General features: G+C 53.3%; 1 protein-coding gene across 2 annotated transcripts; it reads right to left on the reverse strand.

Annotated features, from left to right (window-relative positions):
* Positions 1–1,822: 1,822 nt before the first annotated feature.
* Positions 1,823–22,483, reverse strand: TYK2 (tyrosine kinase 2). Of its 2 annotated transcripts, XM_054562266.1 has the most exons (25): positions 22,405–22,483; positions 21,383–21,565; positions 20,868–21,083; positions 18,166–18,289; positions 17,893–18,040; positions 17,387–17,550; positions 13,483–13,849; positions 12,842–13,030; positions 12,606–12,763; positions 10,468–10,576; positions 10,188–10,377; positions 10,008–10,111; positions 9,731–9,913; positions 9,569–9,656; positions 8,565–8,692; positions 7,601–7,736; positions 7,364–7,518; positions 6,337–6,487; positions 5,769–5,866; positions 5,469–5,661; positions 5,032–5,150; positions 4,411–4,583; positions 4,079–4,196; positions 3,109–3,219; positions 1,823–3,009 (listed from the first exon to the last, which is right to left on the reverse strand). In XM_054562266.1, exons 3-25 carry the CDS (start codon positions 21,061–21,063, stop codon positions 2,875–2,877), a joined length of 3,537 nt encoding a protein of 1,178 aa, XP_054418241.1. In that variant the 5' UTR covers positions 21,064–21,083; positions 21,383–21,565; positions 22,405–22,483; the 3' UTR covers positions 1,823–2,874. The 2 variants fall into 2 exon arrangements, with proteins under 2 accessions (XP_054418241.1, XP_054418239.1); XM_054562264.1 differs by lacking the exons at positions 21,383–21,565; positions 22,405–22,483 and having other exon boundaries at positions 20,868–21,102.
* Positions 22,484–23,139: the final 656 nt, after the last annotated feature.

Consider the following 23,139-nt stretch of genomic DNA (forward strand, 5'->3'; position numbering starts at 1 on the left):
TAAAAAAATAAATAAAACCTTAAAAAAAAAAGATTTGCCAAAAACCGAAACTGACTCTACCTGTTGATCGAGGTGAGGACAGATGAATGCAACAAAACTAACCCCCAAGGATGACATCAGACTGGTAAAGTCTTTAGGACAGACAACTTCATTTCTTCAACACATATGTTGCAAGGGAGAAAAAAAAAAAAAAGGAAGAAGAACCAGCCCTCAGCCAAATGCAGTGTGTGAACCTTGTTTGGATTTTTATTTGAAACAAACTAAACAAACACCAAATATTTAAGAGACAATTGGGGAAATCTAAACACTCACAGGCTACACAATCATATTGAGGTATTACTGTTAAACTTTTAGGGATGATAATGATATTGTAGTGATTCTAGTTACATCTTTTTGAGATACATACGCAAGTTTTTACACATATCTGGGATTTGTTTCAAAATGACCCAGTAGTAGAGGGAGGGGCGTGTATAGAGTTGAAATATGACAGGCCACAGGTGTTGGAAACTGTTGGTGCAGTTTATGTTACATTATTCTTTTGCATATGCTTTAAATCATCCATATAAAAGTTTTTTAAAAAAAGCCCTGGCTGGTGTGGCTCAGTGGATTGAGTGCTGGCCTGTGACCTGAAAGGTCACAGGTTTGATTCCCTGTTAGGGCACATGCCTGGGTCGTGGACCAGGTCCCCAGTTGGCGGCGTGCAAGAGGCAACCAACTGATGTTTGTTTCTCTCTTCTTCCCTTCCCCTCTCATTGAAAATAAATAAATAAATAATACTAAAAAACCCCCACCAAAAACAGGTAGCTGCACAATGCGCTCTCCAGGTGGCTCAGTTGGTTGGAGCGTAGTCCCGTACACCAAAAGTTTGTGGGTTCAATCCCTGGTCAGGGTAGATGCCTAGGTTTTGGGTTCAATCCCCCATTGGGGTGCATACGGAAGGTAACTGATCGATGTTTCTCTGTCACACTGCTGTTTGCATCTCTCTCCCCTCCTCTCTCTAAAATCAATATACCTTTGGGTAACGATTGAAAAAAAAAGTAGCTGCACAAAAATAAGCCAAGATAAAAAAAAAAAAAAAAGGAGAGATCTACATTATCAAATATCAAAACATATTCTAGTGGCAACGTCCTTTCCAATTAGCAGGCTAGATCCTGCAAGCAGCTATTCCTGTTGGGCTTTGCCCTCCAAATGCCCTTGAATGTGGGTGACACCACATGCACACATGGTTCCTCACAGCAGCAGTGTCATGGACAAGCAAAGGATTAGAAATAAGCACACGAACCCCAGAAGGGACTATAACACATTCACAAAATAGAACAAGGAACTACTGTATGCCTGGATATATGGGACCATCTCAAAGACCCATTGTAGGAAAAGAAAGAGCAAGCATACAGATTAGAGCTGCGTAGAGTTGCACATGCTACTATTTTTGCAAAAGACAGGAGAGCCTATGTGTCCAGATTTCCTTGTATCCAGATAAAATATCTCTGGAAGCAAAAAGAGGAAACCAGATGACATTAGTTGCCTCTACGGATGACAGTGGTGGCTGATGGATAGGAGGAAGACCTCAAAAAAAAGATAAGTAAAATGAGTATTTATTTTTGAAAATTGTTATAAAAAGCAAATGTTACTGCAATCATGTGAAATTGTTCAGGACAGCTTGGTGCATAAGGTTTTGAGAAGTCCTACAGAAACCAAATTATTTAACAGTTTTTTCACAATGTGGGTGACACATAGCCCATGTCAAGTACAACTATTAGGTAGAAATACTTCGACAAACACCAGATTAACAACAGGAAATGTTTATTAAGTAACTGTTCACATATCTCTCAGCTAAGCACTGACATACACAAACTCAAGGCCATTTAATTAGCCCTCCCAGGTAGCAAGCATGGCCATCCCCAGTCCACAGCTGGGAACTGAGGCCCAGAGAGGGAAAGGCACTTGCCTGAGGTCACACAGGGAGGAAAGGGTGGAACTGGCAGTCCTATCAATGTGGCATGTGGCCCCCCAAGTCCTTTGTTGGTATATGTAACAAGTAGTTACTGAGCATCTTGTGTGTTCCTGGCACTGGTCTAACCGCTAGCTAGTGATTTAGAGGTGAGCAAAGGTTGAATGGTTGAATCTGGCTTCTTCTGTAGTGAGTGTCTTGCTGTAGCTCTCGTCCCCAGAAGAGCAGGTCCTTGCTGAAGTAGGACCCAAAGACCAGAGCCTCCACAAAGGAAATAGGAGTTTATTACTAGCTAGAGGAGACAGTGCACTCTAAGGGCAGGAGCTGGGGGAAGACATAAAGATGGGATTCAAGGGCCTGATTAGCTCCTAGCTTGTCCTGGGTGCCTCCAGAGCCTGTGTCGGGCCCATGACTGTTGAAGATGCTATCTATGGTTTGAATGTTTGCATCCCCTCAAGAGTGAGATGTTGAAATCCAAATGCTCAATGTGATGGTAGTAGGAGGTGGGTCTTTGGGAGGTGCTTAGGCCCCTCATGAATGGAATTAGTGCCCTTAAAAAAGAGACTCCAGAAAGATACCTCACCCCCTTCCACCTTGTGAGGACACAGTGAGAAGGTGCAGGCTATGAACTGGGAAGAGGGCCTTCACCCAAATGTAACCAGGGTGGCCTCTTGATCTTGGACTTCCATTCTCCAGAACTGTGAGAGATACAGTTCTGTTGTTTATAAGACCCCCCAGTCTGTGGTATTCTGTTACAGCAGACCAAATGGACAAAGACAAGGAAAGTCAGGTCACAGACCTGGGGCCTCAGGAGTAAGCCACAGGAAGTGGGTGAAGCCAACATCTCCTTGGGGCGGAAGCGGGAGGCCCCCTCCGTGGGTACTACCTCCTCCGATTCCCGGAAGCAGAGCCACTGGAGGACTTCAGCAGACGTTGAACACTGACGGGGCCTGGCCCCGGTATTTCTCATGGGCGGTTTTCAGGATGGGTATGAGGTTCTGGAAGGTTGGGCGAAATGAGGCCTCTGCCTCCCAGCAGTTCTTCATGAGGAGATAGATCTGGGAGGAGAGCGGGGCAGAAATAGGGCTGTGGTCACTGCTCTAGCGGTGGTCTACAGTCTAGCAGTGCGGACAGCGGAAAAAGTGGGGAGATCTCACCTCACAGGGACATTTCTCTGGCCGTGGCAGCCTCTCCCCTCGTTCCAGCAGCTCAGTGAGCCTCAGTACTGTCATCTGCCCCTGGGTGAGGCCTATGAGCTCGATGAATTTCTACAGAAGAAACAAGACAAGTCTTCAGCAGGCAGGGCTGCCCAGGTAGAGGTCAAAAGTTTGGAGCAGGACTAAGGGGTTCTGGTCCTCCCTTCACCGCTCCTCAGCTTTGGACCTAAGATCTCGCACCTTTAGGCTTCAGTTTTCCCATCTGTGAAATGCGGTGAAAACATCAACTACCTGGGGTGACCGTGAAAGTTAGATAAACTCATATTTGTGCAAAAAGTCTGAATCAGGTGTTTGCTGTAGTATGAAACCTCCTAGCAAGCGGTTTTTGCCTGCCAGAGTCTGTTTTCCCCAACTCCTATAAAGGCACTCTGAATGACTTTGGAAATAAAAACCTAACATTCTCTTAGCTTCACCCCAGACCAGGCCTGGCCAATAATTGTGGCCCATGGATACACAGTGATTGGCTTCCTGGAGGACACATGAGCCAAGCCGGGCCAATCAGATAGTCCTGAGAATTAAACTGGAAAAAGGACCCTTTTTCCCTCAGCGGGGGGTGGGGGGGTCTGAATGGGTGCCTGAAGGGCAATGGGGGGCGGGGGGAGGAACTGTTCCTAGCACAGAGAACAGCAGGGCTGAGGGATGGAGAAAATGGAATTCATGATGGCAGGAGAATCTAGATCAAGCTGCGCCCCAACTCTCCCCTTGAATTTGCAAATAGAAAAAGCTGTTCCTATGTGAATGAGGTTTCTGCCACAATCAAAGCCAATGACATTGGAAGTGGCCCATTTTACAGATTCAGACTGTGAGGCTCAGGTAGTTTAAGCACTTGCTCAGCTGGGGGTGTTGGGAACTGAATGCACGTCTTTCTAACTCCTCCAGTATGGAGTGGAGGTGCGGGTCTAGCTCTCACCGAGGGGGGGCTTTGGCTGGAGTCACAGTAGGTCAGCAGTTCATACATGGTGACTCCAAAGGACCAGACATCGGATGCATAGTAGAACTTACACTCCTTCAGGCACTCAGGGGCATACCTGTGGGGGGACGGCGGTCAGGCTTTGGGCCAGACCAGGATGGAGCCCTCATCGAGGGTGTGGCAGCCCCTGGCCCCAGTTAGGGCCCCATCCTTAAGGGGGAGCAGTTTCACTGAGACCAGGCCCTGCCATCTGAAACCCCAGCATCCACCTCCACCCTGTCTGTTCCAGATGACCCTGGCAGCCCCCCTCTGGCTGGGTCCCTCCTGGTCACCAGAACACGGGGCTGTCCCCATCCTCGCGCACGCGGTAGTACTCATGGCCTTCAGGCACAGCCTTGGTGAGGCCAAAGTCCCCGATCTTGACCAGGCTGTCGTTGTCCAGCAGCACGTTGCGGGCAGCCAGGTCTCGGTGGACATAGTGCTGCGTGTGCAGGTAGGCCATGCCCTGGGGGGACGGGGCGGGGCGGGGCAGGGCAAGTCATGACCAGTGGGGCAAGGCAGGACCCGAGGAGCTGTGACCGGTGTGGCTGGGGGGAAGAGTGAGGACAAGCTTGCAGGGACCTGGAGCAAAAGCAGACAGGATGGCAGGTGGAACCCTGCCGAAGGGAGCAGGGCCAAACAGGAGGAGCAGGGCCACAGAGGCGACCCTGGGCAGGAGGGCGAACTGGGAGGGACTGGGCTTCTGGGTGCAGCCATGTGAGCGGAGGGAGTCTCAAAAATGTAAACTAGGTGGGTTGGGAACCCAGCCAGCAGGAGTGTGGCCAGGTGATGGGCTGAAGAGATTAGAGTGGAAGACAGCAGGCCCGGGACAGGCTGGCAAGCAAAGGGACAGGACACTCAGGCCAGGCCAAAGACGAAGGGGCAGTTCTGTGAGCAGGGGTGGGCTGGCCTACCTCGCAGATCTGCTGGGCGAACAGCAGCAGCTGGGCCAGCCCTACGCTGTGCCGGGGCAGGTAGTCTCGGAGGCTGCCCAGGGGCATGTATTCCATGACAAGGTGCACCGATTTCTCACCTAAGAGTGACAGAGGCAGGGGCTGGGGACCTCCTACCCTGAGCTGTGCCATTCCCCTACCCCAAGGTGGGGAGGAAAGGCCAAAACCTGCCCACACTAGGCCTAGTCCTCAGGTGGGACAGATCCATCCTGAACCCCATCCTCAATCAAGTTGAGGGAGCTGACAGCCCCGCCCACCCATCCTGGCCCTGGCAGAGCTGGCAGGGAGGGGTGGTGGAAAGGAGACAGCCTGCCTACACCTACAAACTGTGCCTCCCAGCCTGGGACTGAGAGGCTCTAACTGGCCAGGCGCTGATGGACCTGCCCAGTCCCACTCACCTTGGTCCTCACAGCAGCCCTTGTACTTGACAATGTGCTCGTGGTAGAGTGTGCGTAGGATGTCGATCTCCCGCCTCCAGCCAGTGTGGAGCTGAGGGCTGCAGCCCGTCTTGAGCGCCTTCACGGCCACCATCTCACCAGTGCCTTCGTTGGTCGGGTCATAGCAGTACAGGCTGACCTTGCCGAAGTGACCCTGGCCAAATGCAGGATGGTCAGCCCCACGCCCATCTCCCTGGGCCCTGCCTCCATGCAGGTCTCTTTCCAACAGCCGAACCCTCCGCCGACACTCCAGGCCCTCACCTCACCCAGGTCCCGGATCTTTTTCAAGTAGCGCTTGTGGAAAATAGTGGGGTCTGACACCAGTGAGGTTGGGTTCACATCCAGGACTTCAGAAAGATCTGGAAGAGCCACAGTGGGTGAGACCAGACCCTGACCCTTTTACCCAGCAGGCCCACACTTGGGGCACAGAAAGCAGGTGAGTGCTTCCCCCAGCATCCAATCCAGAGATCAGAAAACTTTCTGCAACAGCTGGAAAACTCCACTTGTGGTCCAAGATGCAGAGTTGGCTGTAAGGCACTGACACCCGGGACGTTCTGAGACTGGGTAAAGGGCAGAAACTTTTCTCCAAGAGAGAAGCAAAAACAAAAAAATTGTGAGGGTCTAATTCATCCAAAGAAGGTTGTGACTGTTTTTGCTTCCCCAAGCAAAACATTAAGACTTCAGGGCACTCCCCCACCTCCTTAAGTGAGTTAGAATCAGTGCACACCCTGAACCACTGTACAGAGACCTGGGGCGCACTGTGCCGGTGTCAACAGGGTTCCCAGCCCCTCCCCCCACCCCAAGGTCCCAACACTGGCTTGGGGCTTACTTTGGAGCTGAAGGTGAGTAAGGTCACGAAGGATGGTGCGGAAGGAGGGCCGCTGGGCCGGCTCATAGGTCAGGCACTGGCTGGTCAGCGTGGCTAGCTCCGGGCATGAGGGTTCAGGCAGCTGGTGCTGCTTCAGGTAGAAGCACTCTTTCTGTGGGGAAGGGGACCTGAGGAGTCAAGTGACTCCACCCTCCCAAGTCCCCTTACTCAAGAGGCAGAGTTAAACCCCCAGGGTGGCAGGGTTAGACCGGCCAGGTCCTTGCTCTGTCATCCCCATCTTACAGATGAGGCACCTGAGCTTCGGCAGAGAGAAGCCGACCTGCTTGCCACTGCAGAGCCAGGACCTGAACCCACGGCCAGCACTCACACTTGGCCCTTCCTGTCCTGGCTTCCACCCACCTCTGCTCCCAGGAAGCTCTGCAGGCGTGGCCTCCTGAATGCACCAAAGCCTCTGGGCCTTTGCACAAACCGTGCCTAGGCTCCCGTTCCCTAGTCTGGGCCACTGCAGTATTTCTGCACTTAATGAAAACTTCCTGGCCCTAGTCAGGTAGCTCAGTTGGTTAGAGCATAGTCCTGATACTTCAAGGTTGAAAGTTCAATCCCCACTCAGGGCACACGCAAGAAATCAACCAATGAACGCAAAATAAGTGAGTGGAACACAATTTGTTCTCTCCTTAAAAAAACAAAAAACTTCCCCTGGGAAGCCTTGCCTGATCCCTCAGCTACGTCAGGGCCATCCTCTGGGACGCCCTCTCCCCTACAGCCTGTGCTTCCCCATCACTGCCCTGGTCACTGTGCCTAAAACTAAAGCAGTCACTTATTTGCTGGGTGCCACAATGACCTTTGAGTCATTTGGGACTACAGTTAACCCCAGCTGACAGATAACCTGATGGAGCCCCAAAGAGACGAGGCAATACATGTAAGGCTACAGGCCAGAGGGGGACAGCTCTGGACTCTGAATGTGCCCTCTACACTCCCTGGAGGTGCTGGGCCTTTGGGGGAAGGGCCCAAGGGTCACCCCATGTACCTCCGAGGGGCCGCAGTCCTGCAGCGGGGCCTCCCCGTCAAAGCAGATCTCCAGGAGGGTGGCGCCAAAGCCCCACTTGTCAGCGGCGGTGCTCAGGCTGTTGGCCCCACCGAACATGCACTCCGGGGCCATCCAGGGGATCCGCTCTACCCGCTCTGGGGGCCAGGCCAGAGGTCACCAAGGGTGAAAGGAGTGGGGTAAGCCAGTCCCCACGCCCAGCCCTGTGCCAGTCCTCACCCTCCCTGGAGAGGGCACCCAGGCCCACGCCAGGGTCACTCAGTTTGATGAATGGGCTGGTGCCCTCCGCCAGCCCCACACGTGCCAGCAGGATGTTCCGGCCACACACATTGCCATGCACCAGGCCCTTGTCCTCCTGCGGTGGGAAGAAGCGGGGCATAGCTAGCAGGGGCCCCCAGACCCTGCTCATACCCCATCCCACAGGGACAGCCCATGTGAAAAAGACAGTCACAGTCATTACTGGGATCCCAATACACTGTCATTGTCATCGGTCCCCCTGGGTGCCCAGCGAGTCCTTGTTCTCCCAGAGCGGGTGCTCAAGGCTCTTGGCCTGGGACAAAAGGCCAGAGGACCCCACTGCCACTCTCAAACCCACGCCAGGCACGCGCCTTCCCCAGGGCCTTTGCCCTGGATACCCCTGTGGCCTGCATGCACCTGGGGGATCCCCCCGCCCCTCTGTTTAAAACTTCACCTCTTCCCTAACTTGGAGCAACTCCTTAACTCCATCCCCCCTCTGCCCCCATACTTCTTACTGCTTTCTAACATAGTGTGAAACATAATTATTATTTCCTGTTTATCCCTTCCAGCTAAAAATGCTGGCTGCCCGAAGGATAGAGACTTCCATCTGTTTTGTTCTTTGTGTGTCCCCAGGGCCTATGACAGAGCCTGGCACCAAGAGGGTGCTCTGGAAACGGGTGACCGGACCAAGAGGGGCTGGGGATGAATGGCAAGAGTGACACAAGCCACCGACACCAAGCCCCATAGGGCCTCGAACACAAAGAAGAGGTGTTAGGTGTTCTCTCGGGGAGGAAGGTGCCCCGAGGGTATGTGAGCAGAGGGGGTTTGTGGAAAGACCTCCTGCGGCCAGCGTGGGGGTTGAAGGACGGGTTGAGGCCTCCCCAGCCAGCACTGAGGCTGCTCCGGCCCACCCCACTGGCCCAGGCCCCGCCCCCAGGCCACACACCAGGTAGCTGAGGGCATTGGCCAGCTGCTGGGCCACCACCACCTTCCAGGCCACAGGCACATGGCCCCTCTCCCGCCGCAGCCACACGTCCAGGGGTCCATGCTCCACGTACTCTGTCACCATGATATCTGCAAAGACCGGCTGCTGCAGGGGCCGCCCACCTGCCTCCACCCTCCAGGGCGCCCGGGCAAGAACAGGGCTGGGAATGCGGGTGGGGAAGCTGTTGGGTGGGGGTGTATGTGGGGGCTTGGGAGTGACTTTGGGGAGAGAAGAAATGCAGGATGGGGTCTAGGCTGAGGCGGGTGCAGGGTGAGAGTCAGATGGTATCATCTGGGTTCAGGGTGAGTCTGGGGCATAGAGGCAGCTGCCGTGTCAATGACAGAGGTGAAGAGGGGCCTGAGGACCTGGAGGTGGGTACAGACAAGCAGAGGCGTGGAGCGTGACTGGGGTGGGGGTGCTCGGGGTGGAAGGCATGCAGGGTCGGGACACAGGCTGGCATCAGAGGCAAGCAGGAGAGATGGACACATGGAGTTCAGGTTCTGGGGGCTGGGAGGGGCGCCCTGCGCAAGGAGTTTTGAGTTATACACAGAGCACAGGGAGAGGCAGGGACGGGGCGGGGGCTGAGGTCAGGGAGGCTGGGGTGCCCACAGGGGCGGTGTCTGCAGGGGGCCACGGTCCTGATGGAGTCAGAGGGAAGGTGGGGGCTAGGCTGCAGAAGCATCTAAGTGGCGGATCAGGAGTGGGACGCAGTGAGGAGTCAGGGTGTAGTTGCGGGTTGGGGTGCAGGTAACGGTCACGGTGCAGTCAGAGGTGGAGCTGCAATGGGCTGGCACACAGTCAAGGGCCGGGGTAGAGGTGAGAGCTGAGTAGTCACAGACTGGGGTATAGTCAGGGGTCACGGTCTTGGTTAAGAGTCAGTGTGTCGGGACACAGGTCAAAGGTTGGGGTACAAGTGGCGGGGTCGGCCTGTACATGGTGGGGAGTGTGCGCCGGGGTCCACTCACTTCTGGAGCTGTGCACGCAGATACCGTGGATGAAGGTCAGGTGCACGTGGGACACCTGGCTCATGAGGCTGGCCGTCTCATAGAAGGCCTGTGAGGACAGGCCAGGTCAGGTGGCCGCACGCGCTACCCCTGCCGCCCGGCCCGCTTGCTGCATTCACTCACCAGCGCGATGTCATGGTGACTGGGGTCTAGCACCTTCAGCACCACTCGCAGCTCCTGCCCACGGCCCTCGTCAAGCGCGGGGGGGGCCCCACTATCTTCCTGGTCCTCCTCAGGGCCTCCGCTCCCAACTCGCAAGAGGCCCTCATACACATTGGTCCTTGTGCCCTGGCCCAAGTGGGACAGCTGGGGGGGACAGGGCAGGGAACAGCTCCATGACAACAGCTGGTGACAGCCTTCCCACTCCCCTGTGCTCCGAGAGGCCCGGGCCCACACACACCTGGGTGATGTCATCCTGGCAGATCCGGTGGAAGCTGAGCTGGCTGAGGTTGAGGGACCGGGTCCTGGCCCGAGGCCCCCGCATAATGATGAGGTTGGAGATCTCTGGAGGTGCGAGCGAGGTGGCTGAGGGCTAGCCTGTGGGGCGTGGCCACCCCACCCTGCGGCCCCATCATCTTACCTCCTGGCCTCGGCAGGCAGCAGCGGCGCAGGGAGAAGCAGCTGTCACCGGCCTGCAGAGAGCAGCCCTGCAGGCTAGCCCGCAGCTCCCGCACGCTGGGGAAGGACCGGTCCCAGCTCTCCAGCCTGAAGGCCCCCTCAGACAGCTCGAGGGGGAACTTCCGCAGGCGCAAACACTGCCCGCCGGGTGCCTGGGGGAGACGGCAGGATGCGGGCGGTGAGCAGGGGTCTAGGCAGGGAGTGCACCCAACCCCAGCCCAGTGCCCCTGCCCCAGGCCCACCTGGTCCCGCTGGGCCACCGTGAGGATGAGGCGGTTGAAGTGGCTGGTGCTCCAGTGGATGAGATATAGGCCATCCTGTGGCTGCAGCTTGGCGAGCACATAGGGCTCCCTGTGGGGGACAAGGGGGCCGTGTCAGGGGGCACTGCTGGACCCCCACCTGGCAACACCAATACCTGCTGAGTCACCCTTCCATCTGGGACAAATGTCAGACCCATCTGCTTATGTGGTGACACCGAATCTGGGACACACACACACACAGCTATAACACCATCACACATGACAACACACACAGAGAACGGACACAAGAACAGGCACACACTTGTGGGTAACAGGTGCCAGACACCATCACTGACACAGTGACACACACAAAGAGGTAGAATACGGCTGTCAAATGTGGATGGGCACATGCCCAGCTACTGACATCCACAGGGTGACACACAAGGAAGTCTGTCACACAGCTGCTTACTCAGTGTGACAAGGCAGTGCAGGGGCATCGACATCCCAGAGCCAGAGGTGACAACCGTCATGAGCACAAACAGGCACTACAAGGAGACACAGCTACACAGGCCCAGGTGCCTACATATGTGGTGGCTCACATGCTACTGACGAAATGTTTGCATCCCCCTAAGGTTCACATGTTGAAGCCTTAACCCCCCCCCAGTGACGGTACTAGGAGGTGAGGCCTTTGCCAGGTGGTTAAGTCTTGATGGTGGCGCCCTCAAGAATGAGATTAGCGCCTTGTAAAGTGGAGCCCTCCCTGTCCGGCTAGCTCACTTGGTTAGAGCGTCGTCCTGATACACCAAGGTTGCAGGTTTGATCCCTGGTCAGGGGACATATAGGAAGCAACCAATAAATGCATAAATAGTATTAACAAATTGATGGTTCTCTCTCTCCCCCACCACCTTTCTTCTCTTTCTCAAATCTAGCAATAAAAAAATCTTTAATTAAAAAAAAAAAAAGACCTCAAAGAGCCCCCATGCCCCTCCCACCATTTGAGGACACAGCAAGGGGACGGTTGTCTTGCACCAGACATCAGATTTGCTGGTACCTTGAACTTTGGCTTCTGGCCTTCAAGCTGTTAGAAATAAATGTCTGTTGTTTCTAAGCCACCTAGTCTCAGGCATTCCATGACAGCAGCCTGAATGGACCAAGACACACGCTGACACAGCCCACAACCTCTGTACAAGTGGCACACCCCTAGCCGCGACAGGGTGCGGGCACAGCCACAGCCCTCGTGAGGGAAAATGGCCGCTGCACCCTCCTCTGGTGTAAAACTAGGCTCACAGTGGTCAGACCTCTTCAAAACCCCCAGGAGCAAGTTCTGGTGTTACAGAAAGAACAAAGGACGCCCAGGCACAGCGCCAATGACCAGACAAGCTGACAGTCACAAATGACAACCTGGCTGCATGCAGGACATCTGCACACAGGCCACAGGCCCCTGATCACCACGTAAGCACTCATTACCTCATATTCTCTCCCCAGCAAGTCCAAACGGAGCCCCTTGGGGACCCGGAAATACCAGGAGAGCACACACCTGCGGGAGTGTGAACGCCACAGACTTCTCAGTGGCCACCGTTGTCTGCACCACACAGACCCACAGAAAGCAGCCATCCCTTCACACGGGAACACATGTGATGACAGTTTTACGTGCAGTCGCTGAAGCCATACTCTGCTGCACATCAAGTGGGCCGTTCAACACGCAGACAGGCTCCGCGACAAGTCCCAGACCCAGGTACTCACATCATGACACGCAGCCCATCCCACGGCAGGCGCCCTCTCCCCCTCTGTAATCTCTGGTGCCACACTCGTGGTGAGATGCACTCACATGCATGCACAGACAGGTGCACATGGGGTGCGCTTCCACAGCAGCACACATGGGCAAACACATGCATGGACACAGGCACTCACACAAGCACACATGATATGAATGTAGTGCTCATGCTCATACACACTGCGCACATGCTTGCACACATGTGCTCACATGTACTCACACAAATGCCTGCACATGCCAAGACACGAATGCACATAAACATGTGCACACACGTCACTCGAGCCCCACAGTCCCCAGAGCTCGGGGTCTGGTTGGCAGCTGCTCCCACCACGGCCCGGGCCGCACAGCCTCCCTTCGGGGCACTCACAGCAGGGGCCCGTGGATGCCGTCCTGGATGCTCATCACCAGCCGTGGAGGAGCCACCTCGTGGCACAGGTAGTGGTTCGAGTCGGCTGTCAGGCGGAAATAGCCATCCACCAGTGACACCAACGACAGGGCGATGGCCCGGGAAGGCAGGGTCAGCTCCTAAAGGCCATGAGGAGGTCAAGCAGGTGTCACAGGCCAGAGGTGCCCCCCAGCCCAGCCCCCAGCCTTGGGCCCCACCAGGCACTTGTCCTGGCAGTGGATGCTGATACGGCATTCTCTTAGCACCACATGGGTGATGTCCTGGAAGTCACAGAAGTAGGCCCACGGCGCCTCCTGTGGCCTGTCCATGGGATGGTCACCCATCTCCTGGGTCTTGGCTTTCTTCCCAGATGAGCCAGCATGAGGACTCCTGTGGCTGCTGGGACCCTGGAAACACAGCACAGGCGGAGGCTGATTTGAGTAGGGCTGCGCCTGTTTAGTGCCCCGTACATGCCCCATGGGGACAGGCTAGAGCTGGAGGGACCAGGAAATCTCAAGTATCCCCCTCCTTGAGTCATGGTTTCACAGGTGGGACAGAGGACCCACCCCCAATGATACACATGCCAGAAGCTGGGACTTTGGGGAAGGCAGAGAGAACCCTAGCCCTCTCATCCTGCAAGTCCAAACGGCTTCCCAGAGGTACAGACCCCAGAAATCAGGTCCCTATGGACGAGCAGAGGACACTCCTCAAGAAAGAGACCCCAGGGAACAGGCCACCCCCCAGAGCCATGTGGGGAAAGGGCTCACCATAGTCCCGCTCAGAGACTAAGGCCAAGGTTGAATAGCAGCCCCTACCTGACCCCACCTGGACCCCCAAATGAAAAAGGTACCCTGCCCACCTCTGTCTGCATTGGGCGCCACTGGATGCCACCAGTGCCAGTAACCAGCACCTCGTGGGTGGGGGATTCGACCGCAGGATTGGGCTGGGGGTCCTCAGGGGCCTGCCCACTGTCCTGGATGTAGCAGGGCTCCCTCGCAGCCTGAGCTACCAGCTCTAGGTGGCACACAGGCACGCGCTCCGTGCCGAAGCGGGGTGCCAGGCGCTCGAGTGTGGCCAGGTACTTGACCATGATGACCTGCTGGGAAAGGTGGTCCGGCTGGAAGGCCTGCAGGAACCTGCGGAAGATGATCCGCAGGCGTAGCTGTGTGAATGCGTTGTATTGCTGGATCTCCTCCCGGAAGGAGCGCGGGATACAGTCCTTGAAGCTGTGGAGGTGACCCGGAGGGGCTGGTTAGGGGCCTGGGTTGCAGGCCTGGATGGGTCACATGAGACAAATGACTTAACTTCTCTGAGCCCCAGCTGCCTTGTCTAGAAAATTGGCAGGCTGTCGTGAGGTGGAAAGAGAATAGAATAACGGGCCAGCACAGGAAGGCTGGGAGGTGTCGGGGACTGGGACGCAGATCTCAGAGGGGACTATGGGGTTGAATTCCCAGCTTGTAGGCAATTTCCTTAAGCTCTAAAGGGCTTGTTTGCTCATCTGAAAAATGGGTGCATACACTGCCCACCTGCAGGGCTGATGACAGCTGTTATTGTTCCTAAAATTGCTATTGTATTTCTGATTAATATTATGATCATCAATAAAAGGCACAACTCTGGAGGCTCCTCTGCTCTTCTCCACGAAGCCCTGACCCCTCCTGCCATCTCCCCATTGCCTGCCCTGTATCCAACTGCTAGAATAGCCCCCCTAGATAACAGGTTTCCAAGACTGTCTCTATGTCCCAAGCCTTCTCTCTTGCCCTTTGACCAGAGGGATCCTAAAGCTTGAGGTGCTAGCTGCCTTCTGCCCCCACTTCCAAGCCTTCGAGGGCTCCCTACTGCCCTGGAGGAAAGGCCCCCAACTCCTGCACTTGAGCAATCATTCTAATTTCAGTTCCTCTGGAAACAGGTTATTGTCATCTTCTGCCCATGAACCTTTGTATATGCTTTCCCTCTACCTAGAATGCATTGCCAACACAATCAACATCTGGATAAAGCCAGATAAAGCTGACTCAACCTTTAGGTCTTAGCAGAAATGTCACTTCCACGGGGAAGTGTTCTCTGACCTCCAGGCTAGAGAGGCTGCCTCCTTTGGGCTTCCCAGCACTCTGGGCTTTGTCTGCTGTCAAAGCCCTAGTCCTCCAGACTGATAACATGAGAAGGACTGACAAATGTGTGCCTTAAGAAGAATGGCTGGCCCTGAAAGACCTTGCTTTCCTGCTGTCTCCTCCAGGCAGTGTGCCCTGATTGTCCCAGCTCTCAGCAATGGAGGTGCACATAGCTAGCTCCTTCCTGCCCTTGAATTCTAGTAAGTTCTCTAAGCTCACCCTGTTCTAGCCACATTGCCTCCAACATATCAGACACAGTCCAGCCTCAGGGCCTTTGCACTGGCTGTTCCCTCTGTATAGAATTCTCTTCTCCCAATTTTATTGCACTGGCCAAGATGGAGGCGTAGGTAGATACACTTTGCCTCCTCATACAACCAAAAGAAGGGCAACAACAAATTTAAAAACAAAAAATAACCAGAACTGCCAGAAAAATCAAACTGTATGAAAGTCCAACAACCAAGGAGCTAAAGAAGAAACATTCACCCAGACTGGTAGGAGGGACAGAGACAGGCAGCCAGGGTAGAGGGGACGCATGGCAAGACAGTGGCTGGCGGACCCAGAGGTCCCACATTTGTGTGCAGATAAACCATGAGAAACAGCTGGGGAGTGAGACAGACTGGCAATCCAGGGTTCCAGAAAGCCTTGAAACCTCTGAAGGGAAAAGCCTGTGGGGTTATGGCAGCAGGAGAAACTCCCAGCCTCAGGAGAGTCCATTGGAGAGACCCAAGGGGTCCTAGAACCTACACAAACCCACCTACCCGGGAATCACCACTAGAAGGGCCCAATTTGCTTGTGTGTAGTGGGGGAAGTGACTGAAAGCCGGCTGAGAGCTGAGCAAGTGGCAGTGTTCGCTCTCAGATCCCTCTGCCACACAGAGTGTCACAACGCAGCGACCTTAGTGGTCCTGCTCTAGCGAATACCTAAGGCTCTGCCCCGCCCAATGTAACAGGTGCGCTGAGACAAAGAAAAATGGCCCAAATGAAAGAACAGATCAAAGCTCCAAAAACAGAACTAAGTGATGAACAGATAGCCAACCTATCAGATGCACATTTCAAAACACTGCTAATCTGGATGCTCACTGAATTGGTTGAGTATGGTTGCAAAATGGAGGAAAAAGTGAAGGCTATGCAAAGTGAAACAAAGAAAAATATACAGGGATCCAACAGTAAAGGGAAGAAAACCGGGACTCAAATCGACGACTGGGAGTAGAAGGAAGAGATAAACATTCAACCAGAACAGAATGAAGAAACAAGAATTCCAAAAAATGAGGAGAGGTTTAGGAACCTCTGGGACAACTTTAAATGTTCCAACATCCTAACCATAGGGGTGCCGGAAGGAGAAGAGGAAGAGCAAGACATTGAAAACTTATTTGAAAAAATAATGAAGAACTTCCCCTATCCGGCCAAGGAAATAGACTTCTAGGAGATCCAGGAAACTCAGAGAGTCCCAAAGAAGCTGGACCCAAGGAAGCACACACCAAGGCACATTATAATTACATTATCCAAGATCAAAGATGAGAGAATCTTAAAAGCAGCCAGGGAAAAGGAAACAGTTACTTACAGAGGAGTTCCCATAACACAATCTGCTGATTTCTCAAAAGAAACCTTGCAGGCAAGAAAGGGCTGGCAAGAAATATTCAAAGTCATGAAAGGCAAGGACCTACATCCAAGATGACTCTGTCTAGCAAAGCTATCATTTAGATGGAAGGGTGGATAAAGTGCTTCCCAGATAAGGTCAAGTTAAAGGAGTTCATCATCACCAAGCCCTTATTATATGAAATGTTAAAGGGCCTTATCAAAGAAAAAGAAGAGGATCAAAAATTATGAACAGTAAAATGACAACAAACTCACAACTATCAACAAATGAACCTAAAAAAAAAATCAAAACAACCAAAACACAAAAGCAAACTAAGCAAACAACTAGAACAGGAACAGAATCACAGAAATGGAGATCAGAGGGGAGGGGGAGGGGGAAGAATGGGGGAAAAGGTACAGGGAATAAGCAGCATAAGTAGTACATACAAAATAGGCAGGAGGAGATTAAGACTAGTACAGAAAACGGAGAAGCCAAAGAAGTTACATGTACGACCCATGGACATGAACTAAGGAGGAGGGGCTGCCGGGGGGAGGGGCAGTGCAGGGTGGAAGGGAATAAAGAGGAGGAAAAAATAGGATAACTGTAATAGCATAATGAATAAGATATATATTTTTAAAAAAAAGAATTCTCTTCTCCCAGGTATTCACATGGCTCCCTCCTTCACATCTTTGAATATGAACGTCACCTGCTCAGTGAGGAATCCCCCAACCACCCAATTTTAAATTACACACCCCTCACTCCCTGACATTCCCCTTCTTTCTCTTTTCCTGCTTAATATCCCCCCCTTGCACTTTATCACAGTCTAAATTATACATTTTACTTTTGTATTCTCTTTATTGCCTGTCTTTTTCACCAGATGTGAGTGCCAAGAGGACAGGGATTTTTGTCTGACTCGTTCACGGCAGTGTCTTCAACAACCAGAACTAGTGCCAGCATACAGCAGGTGCTCAATAAATGTTTGTTGAACAAATGAAGGCATGGCAGTATGCAAGGTCTGCCTTGGCCTCCAGATGCCCAGGTATTTCCATCCACCTACAGCATCTCTGTCCCATTCCCAGGCACCTGATCTTCTTGGCCACCTTCTCCAGGGAAACACCACGGCACAGAGCGAGGTGGCAGAGATGCAGAAAGGCCATGCCTAGGCTCTCATTCTTGAAGTGGTGGATCTCCTCCTCATTCGACAGCTCCCACAGCGATGCCACGTCATTCACAAACTCATGCTTACCCTGGGGATGGGAAAATAAGGATGAAAGGGAGGCCTGAAAACCTATTCATTCCCCAGCTTCTGGCCACTTTGGGGAGGGGAGGCACTCTCCATATTCTGGAAATGCCAAATACACAGCATGCATAGCTCCCCTGCCGAACCCTATGCCTGTGGCAGACATCACTAATCGATCACAGAAGTCTCTATGGTGCAATCCTAGGAGTCTCAGGACCTTTGGTTCAGGTAGAAAAAGGATCCCAGAGGACATGAGTTGAAACATATTTGTTATAACTGGGGAAAGTGGGGGCTCCTCAACTGCCCATAAGTCCCCTGAAAAAATCCCACCCCCCAGCCCTGCTCACACCTGCTCAAAGAGGTACTCAAAGGAGGCTGGGTCCAGGAGTTGCGCACCCTGTTCTTCTGGTTCTGATGAAGTCTCGGCCCTCGGGGGCCCACAGCGGTACACAGCTGGCTCCTGAGGATTCGTACCATGCCAGTTCCGGAAATAAAACCTACAGGAAAGGAGAGACACAGCTGGGGCTGAGTGCCGATTCAGACCAGCTCCAGGAAGGTGGGGTTTAGAGGAGAGAAGGGACAGAACAAACGGGGCTAAGCCTTCCCACAGGCCTTCACTCACCTCATGCGGAAGTGCAGCGTCAAGTCTGTGTCTCTGGAGACCTCCAGAATGTGGTTTGGGGGCAGCCAGACCTGGGCCTGGGCATCAAAGAGGGCAAAGAGATTGAAACAGGGTGGACCGATGCCTGGAACCGGGAGAAACAACGTCAGGAGTCAGCACCTGCTGCCCTCACCTCATGAGTCCCCAGACCTGCTGTCTCCCTTACAAGCTTTCCTGGGCCTCCTCCCTTCCTGACAGAGAACAATGCAATATGTTGACCATGCTTTTACCATGGTTTGAACTGTGTAGGTCTACTTGTACGCAGCTTTTTTCTTCCCATAGAGAGAGGGGAAGGGAGGGAGACAGAGATGGAGAGAAATAAGGATGTGCAAGGAGAAACATCAATTGGTTGCCTCTCCATGCCCCCAAAAGAGGACCTGGCCTGCAACCCAGACATGTGCCCTGACTCAGAATCAAACTGGTGACCATTCAGCTCCCAGGCTGGCGCTCAATCCACTGAGCCACACCAGCCAGTGCTGACCTGCATTTGACATTAGGTAAACCTTTACTGTCTTAACTCTGGGAAAAAAGTTTGTGGGAGGAGGGGAGCTGCTTGTTATTGCAGCAAAACCTATCTCTGATCTCGCCCTGAACTCTAGCCAGAAATACTCAGCTACCTCCTGGCTATCTATCTCCCCCTGGGTGTCACAAGCTCCCTTACATGTGCCTTGTTCCAAACACGTCTCTGAGCTCCCCACACCTGCCCCTGCTCTGCACAGTCTCTAAGCCAGGACTTGGTCCTTGACCCTAACTCCTCCTAACCTCTCCACTTCAGACTGGTACAAGTCCTGCTCTTTCTATAGCCTCCATCTCTCAAGGGTCCCCCCGCTTTCTTCAAATCCAAAGCCCAAACCTAGTCCAGCCTTCAGACTTGCTGTCATTCCGCACAATGGTCACCTAAGGTATTTTGAAAATACACTTAAAAATTGTATCTAAAATAGTCCTTTCAGAATAATTTATAGTCACCTAAGTACTACCTACCAGATAAAGAAAACTTGTAAAGTGCAATGGAAGCCCCTGCCTACACCCACCTACTCTCTCCTCCCACAAAGAGGTAGCCACGCTCCTGAAAGAGTGTTTATCATTTTCATAGCCCCTATGATTGAGTCTTGAATATTATAAACTCAAAATGTGGCATTATACCCCAGGTATCCTGCAATTTACTTTTTCATGCCACATGAGGATATGTGTAACACTGAGTAAATTCCCTTTTCAGGATTAAGCAGTACTCCAGCATTCAACCATACGGTTATTTATTTGTACATTCTCCTGCAGAGAGACTTTAAGATAAATGAGGTATCTCTGCACATTGTCATATGTGTCTCCTGGAACACACGGGCTGAGTGTCTGTATGGTGAATTTCTAGGAGTGGAGCTGTGTAGCCTCAGGGAACACACATTCCAACCCAATGCTAAACTGTTCTAAGTCACCACATCCAAGTGTACTGCCTCCCTCGGAAGGACGGTGCCTCCCTGTGAGACAGCTTCCTAAAGAACCAATCTGACTGTTTCATCCTCTGGCTTAAGCCTTCCATGGCCCCCTATTGCCCCCGAGAATGCCTAACCCCTCAGCAGGGAAAAAACACGATCTGGACCCCTACAGTTATGCTCTGGTTTCAATTCCTACTTCCCTTTCCAAATTCTTGAAACTGACTCTTAAGGTCTTTTGCTTCCTCAAATAGATCAGGCTCTCTGGGCCATGTGAGCATGCTATACCCTCCAACAGACATGTTTCATGTCACCCAGCACATCTGTCCGAGTTATTTTAAGAATCAGCCGTTGATTGGCAAGTACGGGGTGTTGTAGAAATCCACCAGAAGGTCTCCACTCAGTTGTAGGGGAGGGAGTTTGGGAGGACTTCCTGGAGGAAGGGTGAAGTAAGCAAAGGGTCAAGTAAGCAAAATCCCCTTGGAGAGACTTCCTCCTCCTCTGGCAGAAGAAGTTACACTTTTGACCACATCTACTACAGGCTCTTCCAGCCATTCCCTGGCTCCTTAGTGCTCTCAAGAAAAAGTCTAAACTCTCAATTCCTCCCTCTGGAGTTCAAGGCATTAAGACCTGGCCCTGACTGACCTCTCCCCCATCACCCCCCACCTGGAGATCACCTCTGCCTTAGCCTCCCTGCTCCCACCCTCACCACCGCAGTCTGTTCCCCATACAGCACCCAGAGGGCACCTGTGAACACCCGAGTCCAGTCACATCCCGCCTTTGCTCACAGTCCCATCTCATTTGGAGTAAAATCCAAAGTCCTCTCTCAGGCCCGCAAGGTCCTGCAAGACCTGCACTGTCACCTCCTTCCCCTCACCTACTCCCGTCTCCTCTCGCTCAGCTCTAGCTGTTGCTGACAAATTCCTACCTCAGGACCTTTGCACTTGCTATTGCCTCTGCCTGGTACCCATCTTTCCCCAGATATCCCTGTGACTCCCTCTCTTGTCTCCTTAGGTTTTAAAATTTTCACCGTCACCTATCTCTGCCCTCCTACACAGTTTTCTTATTTATTATATTTTTTGCTGATTTCCCCATTAGACGCTCAGTGCTACAAAGGCAGTGACTGGGGCCCGCACACAGTAGGGCTCACTCAATGTCTGCTGAATGCGCGAACAGACAAGTGGATGGACAGGGTTCAGCTGTTGACAGCACCTCCGCCCCTGCTGTGGGACTCACCGACTTTTTGTGCAATGTGAATGCAGACCTCCTCTGCGGTCAGTGTGGCCTCGCTGAAAGTGACCCAGGGTTCCTTGCTGTCAGGGCCGGCCCAGTGCAGGAGCACCTTCAGGCCTCCTCTGGTGGTCATGAGCTGAGCGTCATCCCCCTCGGGCCTGCTGCCCCTGGCGGTGGCCCCCCAGTGGCACAGAGGCATGCTCTTGACCGCTGGCTTGGCTGGGAAGGGAGAGCCCATTAGTGCCCGGGCCTCGGCCTGCTGCCCATTCAGACTGAGGCCCGAGGGGAACATCCTAAACTCCCCTTGCTGTGCAACCTCAGGCACCCAATTCCCCTCCCTGAGCCTCAGTTTCCACATCTGTATGATGGCGTTGGGGTATGTAGCCCAGCCTTTTAGACCTGTCACGAACAACAGCAACATCCAACCTCTTTACTGTACAAATTGGCACCAATACACAAATTTGCTCGGAGTGCATTCTTCCCAAAATAACCAGGCGGGCAGGTGTGGTCAAACAGACCTGCGGGGGGAATCCGGGGGTTCTCTGTGTCAACTCAGGCAAGGCACAGAGCCACTCCGGGCCTCAGTTTCCCCATCTGGAGACTGGAAATGCTGAGTGCGTTGCCATCAAAAGATGGCTGTGACCTTTCAACACAATTCTGCATATTCATATGCATATGTTCAGCACAGATCTGATATAGGCCTGAAAAATATAACAAATATGACAAAAATAAGAGTAAAATCGTTATTATTAGTTTCATACTTGTGGTCATTTTTTTCTCTTTCAGACCAAGATTCCTGCCTCCCACATCCACCCCCATGAGTGACCCCAGGCCCTTCTGACTCCCCAAAGCTTAGGAGGGGTTTGGTTTAGCTCCCTCCTCCTAAACAAGCTCTGGGACTTCTTGAAGGCCAGGCCCAGAGCCCAGGCCTCCTGAGGTCTCCAGTACCTCCAGGGAGGGCCTGTGAGCAATTCTACTGATGTTACTGATTTAGGAGAGCGATGAGAAGAGGAGAATGTTGTCACAGCATAATGTCGGGTGCCTCAGGAATGAGCTCCTCTCTCTGGGCCTGTTTTCTCACCTGGAAAATGGGCACATAAAGGTCTCTCCCTCAAAGGATTGTGAGGAATATTCAATGAGATGAGACCGAGAAAAGGCTCGGCACAGGGCACGGCACGACGTTGCCCTTGATAAATAGTTGGCTACTATTGTCTATTAACTTTTGAGATAAGATTGTGGGGATGGGGCTTTTGAGGTGTCCATCCTTCCTCGTCCGCATTAGGCCCAGACCCAACTTTGAAGATGAGGCCGGGATGGAGTCTGCGCTCAGGAAGCCTGCACCCCACATACCCAAACCCTCAAATCCTGCTGGCAGGGGCAGGAACCGTGATGTGCACCCACCCGGCATCGACCAGTCCCCGAGGCAGCGGGTGTTTCTATCCACCTCTTGCCAAGCGCAGCCCGTCCCGCGCCTCCCGCCGGCCGCGTCCTTCCTGATGACTTCTGGGGGAACCCATTCCGTGCCCTCCTCCTCACTCACCCTTTCCGGGCGACCCTGGCTCGAAATAGGGACCCACGCCTGCTAGAAAAGCAGCCGCAGCGCAAACGCCGCCGAGAAGCCACCTCCCATTGGCCGCCTGAAAAGCACACAGTCATTGGCTTCCGCCCTGCCAATCACACGTAACCTTTGGCCTTTTCGCAGCAATGGAGACACTCCTATTGGTCCCAGCGTCGCTTTTCGCTCAACCGCAACTGGTTGGGCGGTCTTCCAAGTGCCGCAGAGTCAGCGACTGGCTGATTTCAGGTGGGAGAAGATGCGGAAGCCGGTGGTCCGCGCAGGCGGGCGGAAGGATGTGGTTTTCCGGGGTCTCGGCGTTCCCTGTTTCCTTTGCAGGCGGTGGGCGCTATTCAGGGCTCCGGAAGCTGACCCTGGTGCAAGCCCTATATCCTCATCTCGGAGATCGAGGCTGCAGCCGCCTGTCGTTCAGTTCTCCAACCCCTGCCTCGTGACTCCCCGTTCCATCCTGGCTTGTCTCTGCCTGGCCAACCTCCTTGTCTACAGGAGGCTCACATCTTTTGCACCCCTGTCCGCTGAGGCCCCCTTGCTGTCAAAGTAGCAGTTTGGACGTTCCACCTGATCTGAATTCTAATCCCCACACAGCGAGTCGCTGGCTTTACAGAGAAGGCTATATAGACTAGGCTTTTTACACTCATCTCAGAGAGAAAAACAGGCACAGAGAGTGCCAAAGGCTCTTTCTTTAACCAAATTTTAGTC

Source organism: Pteronotus mesoamericanus, unplaced genomic scaffold (assembly GCF_021234165.1).
Source record: "Pteronotus mesoamericanus isolate MK-2021 breed Mesoamerican mustached bat unplaced genomic scaffold, CSHL_Meso_final scaffold_636, whole genome shotgun sequence".
NCBI lineage: Eukaryota > Metazoa > Chordata > Mammalia > Chiroptera > Mormoopidae > Pteronotus > Pteronotus mesoamericanus.

Bases quoted from the DNA above. Each gene is read 5' to 3' on its own strand.
- TYK2 (XM_054562264.1), bottom strand. From the start codon at position 21,102: ATGGGCTCTCCCTTCCCAGCCAAGCCAGCGGTCAAGAGCATGCCTCTG. The intron at 5,662-5,768 runs GTGAGGGCCTGG...GCATTTGGCCAG, and splicing joins AGATCCGGGACCTGGGTGAG to GGTCACTTCGGCAAGGTCAG. The intron at 3,220-4,078 runs GTGAGAGCTAGA...TTTCTTCTGTAG, and splicing joins CCAGCCAAAGCCCCCCCTCG to AAATTCATCGAGCTCATAGG.